The sequence below is a fragment of the Theobroma umbraticum genome, unplaced genomic scaffold (assembly GCF_002168275.2).
Source record: "Theobroma umbraticum cultivar Fairchild unplaced genomic scaffold, ASM216827v3 scaffold_44.0, whole genome shotgun sequence".
Lineage (NCBI taxonomy): Eukaryota > Viridiplantae > Streptophyta > Magnoliopsida > Malvales > Malvaceae > Theobroma > Theobroma umbraticum.
The window spans coordinates 8,218,513-8,224,834 of NW_018397255.1; the positions used below are offsets into that span (position 1 = coordinate 8,218,513).

At 36.1% G+C, this 6,322-nt stretch overlaps 1 protein-coding gene across 1 annotated transcript; it reads left to right on the top strand.

Moving 5' to 3' along the window:
- Positions 1–901: 901 nt before the first annotated feature.
- Positions 902–6,317, top strand: LOC110429069 (protein MEI2-like 2; the record flags this gene model as incomplete). The annotated part of the gene is made up of 9 exons (XM_021444955.2): positions 902–1,365; positions 2,212–2,265; positions 2,381–2,524; positions 2,609–3,078; positions 3,282–3,440; positions 3,533–3,649; positions 3,748–3,899; positions 5,193–5,284; positions 5,416–6,317. Coding segments are annotated over exons 2-9 (2,079 nt in total), but the record flags the coding sequence as incomplete, so codon positions are not given.
- Positions 6,318–6,322: the final 5 nt, after the last annotated feature.

Here is a 6,322-nt window from a genome sequence, read left to right on the forward strand (position 1 = left end):
CTTTTATATTTAATTATATATATTTAGATTTGAAAGTAGATTTAATCTTTTCAAAACAAATTTTTTAAGTATTATATTTTTTTTATAAATTTTATCTAAATAAAAAATTATATTCATTTGTAGACACACTCTCAAATAAATTTTTTTAATCTTTTAAATTATTCATTTTTTATTTTTTTATAATTGTTTTTCAAGTAATATTTTATACTAAGTTTTTAAAATAAATTAATTAATTAATGAAAAGGAAGATACCATAATAATGTTTTGAAATAAAAAATTGGGTTCGTAACATGTTGCGTATTAATCTTATGATTGAGGTGATGTGATCAGATGTGGATTAGATCATCAGATTTGTTCTTGGGTCTTGGAAAGGTAAAATCTTAAAGTGCCCCCCCACAACTGAGTAGGTCCCGTTTGAACTGTGCGCACGTGGCATCATTTCATTAGACTACATCATGCTCAAAAGTATCCCACCAGAGAGCAGCTCAATCCAATCACGTTTTCCGACGCAACACCACGTCATTGGTCCCCGCCACCAACGTAAGTAACAAAAACACAATTAATCACCTGTATTCACCCCCCACCCAAGCACCCAACTCCTAATGTAAAATCCCACCACTGATACATCTCCACGTGTATCTGGAACCAGCGGCTTGATGTCATGGAGCATTCTGATTGGATTCTATGAGAATTACTTTGGAACACCATTACAACAACGATCCTTGAACGAATAATTCCACGCCACATCGTCAGACGGAATCACGGCAAAGTCGTAATAAAACGGAATATAAAGGGTAAACACAATAACATAATTATCCTCTTTTTTTATTTATTATTTTTTACACTTAGTAGTTGTGTTGTGTCTTGTGTGGGCTATGTGTCAACGGACGCCAAACAAAATTCAAATTCAGCAGAATCTTTTATTACGTTTTTTTAAGACAAAAACAGAGTAACTGAGAAAACTTTGTTTTTTCTTTTTCAATTATATTTTTCTTTCCCTCCAATCATTTCCTTCTTTGTCGATCTAATAAATGTTCTCTCACTTTCTCTTTAATATGGAGTGGTACTTTTTGTTTTCCTTTTTCTGTTTTGGGTTTTTGTTTTTTTAATGTTCTTTGTTTAGGTTTTTTTTTTTTTTTCTAGTTTCCCGGCGAGAGAGGAGGAAGTGGAAGAGTATAAGAAAGAAATATCTCTGCTTCTACGAAACTCTCTCTCTTTCTTTCACTTTCTCTTTCCCTTCCGTTTTTGTATATATAATTTTGGGTGATCAAAGACAAAAACTCTATTTGGAATCAGCCCAGTCCAGTTTACTTCTTCAATGGACCCTCTTTAACTACTTTCTTACATACCATTTTCTTCTGAAAGGTATTTCTGCTTTGATTTTTTTTCATACTTTCCTATTTATATCTTCCCTGGTAATATCTTTTTCTTTGGTGGGTAACTGTCTATTTATTTATTTATTTTATTTTTTTGGTTAAATATCAATAATTTACTAGTGCAAAATAAAAAAATAGTGAGTGATGTTGAGAGAAATATTTCTGGGAAACTACTGAAAAGGGCTTGGTTTTGTTTCTGAGCTAAGAAAGTTGTTGACTTGTTACTAAGTGAAGTTCTTGTTGAGCTGTTGTGTTTCGATAATTTTTTTTTATTGAAGTGCAAATTTATATTTTCTTTCGCACAATTATCGCATTTCATTTTTTTTGGGTGTTGACTTATTGATGCAATATTTTACTGCTACTGTTTTTGATCATAATTATCGGCTCTTTAGAGCTTGCCCTGTAGATTCCCTTTTCATTTTCTGTCTGATCTTGACCATTTGCTTGCTTTATTTGTGTTTTTGTTATCTATAGAGAATCATTGCATGATTGGCTTGCTCGAAAGTGAATTCTAGTAACCAGAATTTACGATAAAAGTTGTGTGATCAAGTTGTGATGGAACTGTTGTGGTTTAATGGAACGAAAATGATTATTAAACTGGAATCATAAATTTCATGTGTTTCAGCTTTTGGACATTATGGGGACTGTCAGTTACTTGTGTTGCTCTTTAGGAACTGATGTTTGTATTGGAATTCGTTATGAACTTGTTAATTTAGTGAATTCTTTCTGATTTGCCATGCTATTCCTGGGTTTCTGCATAATCACTGTGTCAAATGCTGAATTTGTCCTCATTACAATATTTTGATAGTTAATATGTGAAATTCTTTGTCTACAGAAAGTGATTGAATGGAGCAACAGTCAAAAGGTCTGATATCAAGAAAATCTGAAGGTATTGCTTCTTTCACCATCTGGTTTAATCTAGGTTACAAATGCATATGATCTTATTCATCTTTGCTTATATATTGTTGCCAGATCTTGATCAGTGATTCTTACTTGTATTATAGGTCCATCTAATATTCCTTCAGTCAACATCTCTAGGAAATGGGAAACTGGTGCATGGGGAATCCCACGTGGAACTGACACATATCATTCATCAAGTGATGCAAGCTTGTTTTCTAGCTCATTGCCTGTCCTTCCTCATGAAAAATGTATGTGTCAATTGTTGATGTGACAATGTTGTATATGTTGCCATATGTAGAATAGGACTGAGGTTTTCTTTTGCTAAAATGCAGTGAACTTTGCTGATGTGGAGCATTCAGGTCATTCTGTTGATGATAACTCACCTAATTTACATAAGCTAGAGCTTGAAAATGAAGGAAAGGACCCGCTCGAAGGTGCTGAAACAAATGCCATTGGAAATTTACTTCCTGATGATGAAGATGAGCTCCTTGCTGGCATAACAGATGACTTCGATTTAAGTGGCTTGCCTAGTCAGTTGGAAGACTTGGAAGAATATGATGTCTTCGGTACTGGAGGGGGAATGGAATTAGATTTTGATCCTCAAGAGAGCCTTAATATTGGTATATCGACGGTGAACCTATCTGATGGGGTTCCTGCAAATGGGATTGGTCATTACCCTCTTCCAAATGGTGTGGGAACAATGGCTGGGGAACATCCATATGGCGAGCACCCTTCAAGAACATTGTTTGTACGAAATATCAATAGTAATGTTGAAGACTCTGAATTGAGATCTCTCTTTGAGGTATTCTATATTAGTCTGTATCTTTCTTATATTAGCTAGTATTTTGGCTTATATGATCTCTCTGCTGATAACCATTTTATTACTTGATTACTTGACCAAGTACTGTTTCCTTTTTTTCCCTTTATTTATGTGTATAGAATGGTTTTCATCTTCATTATACCAGGCTAATACTTATTATCTGGAAATTCCTACTCTTCTTGCAGCAATATGGAGATATCAGAACTTTGTACACTGCATGCAAGCATAGGGGTTTTGTAATGATTTCATATTATGATATTCGAGCTGCACGCACTGCAATGCGTGCATTACAAAATAAGCCACTAAGGCGAAGAAAACTAGACATTCATTTCTCAATCCCCAAGGTTTGGAGTAGTGTATTTTGCTTTATGTTTGTGTTGGACGTTGTTGATCTATCAACAAGTTTAGAAGCATTTTTTCTCTTGTAATACAACAGGATAACCCATCAGAGAAAGATGTAAATCAGGGAACTCTTGTAGTATTCAATTTGGATCCATCAGTATCAAATGATGACCTTCGCCAAATTTTTGGGGCTTATGGGGAGGTGAAAGAGGTATTAGTTTTGCATAATTGTTCGTCTACTGCTTGCAATCGCCATTTTGACATGTCTGCGGCATTTACTGATTACATTTTTGGTTGTGAAAAACGCAGATCAGGGAAACACCACACAAGCGACACCATAAGTTCATAGAATTTTATGATGTTAGAGCTGCAGAGGCTGCTCTTAGAGCATTGAATAGGAGTGACATAGCTGGGAAACGCATAAAGCTTGAACCTAGCCGCCCTGGTGGGGCTCGTCGAAAGTAAGAATTAATTTTATCTTCTTTGTGTTTGATGTTGGTACAGGGTCTTGTTTGTTAGGTTGTTGCAATAAACCAGAGATGGAAAAATATTCTCAGATCACATAAAGGAAGTTAATTGATCTATGAGAGGATTTCTTTTACCGCTTTTGATTTCACACACGTTTCATAAAATATTTCTTGCAGAGCATTCTGTAGTTTTGATCCGTCTAAAATCTTTTTCTTGGAAGAACAGCACTCTTGCCATGTCTATGAATCATAATGAATGTTGATTCTATAGCTTCTTTCAAAACTATAAGTTGTGGAATGCTGTATCTTCTGATTTTTTTAAGTATTTCTTCAAAATGATCTTTAGCAGAATATAATTTCATAAGTGCTTAATATGAGCCATTAATGCTAGTAGGTTGTTTCTCTCTTCTGGGGCAGATAATTGGAATGAACATGAACATATAGGAGTTAGGAGAGAAGATACCATCTTTCTGTTTAGTTAACAAAACCATAAAAGGGAACAGGGTTGAAAGCCTTTTTTTCTTCTTTTATCTTAGTTGGTTATTTTATCCTTCTGAAGTTGGGAGAAATATTGAAAAAAGATGGAAAGCTAGACTCCCAAGTTTCTGATGTTTTCTACAGAAGTCAATCTACTAGGCTTGCTTTTTCCTCCCTTGTATATCTCCTTGTCAACGAATGCGGTGAAACTTTTGATCTTAGTAACTATGTAGTCATTTAGCCAATTTTCTACCTTAAATCACTATTCCCTTCTGAGTTTTAAGTTAGAAAAATTGAAATGCAGAATAAGTAGAAGTATTGTATATTATTAACTGTGAGCAGGAATCATTGATTCTTGAACAAATATGGAGAACGGGGCAGTACCATTGCTGTGGCTCTCCTCAAATACTTTTGCAAATGCTCTTCCTTAGAATGCTTAATACTTCTGGCAACCGTGGAACATGCCAAATTGATTTTTCTTATTTGAGCTAACCAAATGTCACGTAAACACTCTCTATGCTTCACATTACTTTCTACACCTGTTTTCTCAGGTGTTTGAAACATTTTTGCATATTTGCAAATTTTCAAGCTTGATATCTTTGACTGTCCGTCCAAAAAGGAACTCTGCTACCGTTTAACCCTACCTCACGGTTGCTAGGCATTTTTTTACATGTCACAATGGTGTTTAGGCAGAAATCATGATAATTATTTTTTTCACAGATCATATTAATCTATTTCTCTTGATTTGTTTTGTTTTTAATTAAGAAACCTGGTATAAAGAAATTAAAATTGACATCCCTTCTTTGTTAGCTTGATGCAGCAGCTAAGTCAGGAGCTGGAACAAGATGAAGCTCGAAGTTTTCGACATCATGTAGGTTCTCCAGTTGGGAACTCTCCTCCAGGTAAATATCCTAGATGCTCTTCAATTTATGTGTACTCAGCAATGTTGTGCTCAATGCAATCAGTTCATTTTCCTGCATCAGTTTGAAAATTCATTTTCTATTATTTGCTGAAGTAAGCATTGCTGTGACAGGTAACTGGGCACAATTTGGCAGTCCTGTTGAACACAATCCTTTGCATGCTTTTAGTAAGTCTCCAGGTTTGGGATCTTTCAGTCCTGTAAATAACAATAATTTGCCCGGGCTAGCTTCAATTCTCCCACATCATGTGCCTAATTCTCCAAAGATTGCACCTATTGGTAAGGACCAAGCGAAGACCAACCTTACAAACCAGATATTTACTAATACTGGAGCAGTACAAGGAGTGGCCTACCAGCATTCTCGATCCTTCCCTGAGCAGAACCTGAGTGCAAGTCCTGGACCAGTCTCTGCCTTTGGTGAATCTAATTCAAGTTCAGCCGGTGTTGGAACATTGACTGGTCCTCAGTTTCTTTGGGGAAGTCCCACTCCTTACTCTGAGCAAGCTAGTTCTGCTTGGCCAAGTGGACAGGGTTTTCCATTCACAAGTAGACACAGCTCCTTTCTTGGTTCAAGTAACCACCATCATGTGGGATCTGCTCCCTCCGGTGTGCATCTTGATAGGCATTTTAGCTACCTCCCTGAGTCGCCTGAAACATCCTTTATGAGTCCTGTTTCCTTTGCTGGTGTGGGTTTAAATCGTAGCAATGGAAGTTTATTGATGAATATTGGTGCTCGTGGAACTATGGGTGCTGGTGTTGGTCTCCCAGGAAGTGTAACTGAAAATGGTTCACCTAGTTTTAGAATGATGTCAATGCCAAGGCATGGTCCTATTTTCCTTGGGAATGGTTCTTATCCTGGACAAGGAACTGCTGGAAATGAAGGTTTGGCTGACCGCAGTCGAAGCCGGCGAGTTGAAAATAATGGAAACCAGATTGATAACAAGAAGCAGTATCAGCTTGATTTGGATAAAATTATGAGTGGAGAAGATACTAGGACCACTTTAATGATTAAAAATATCCC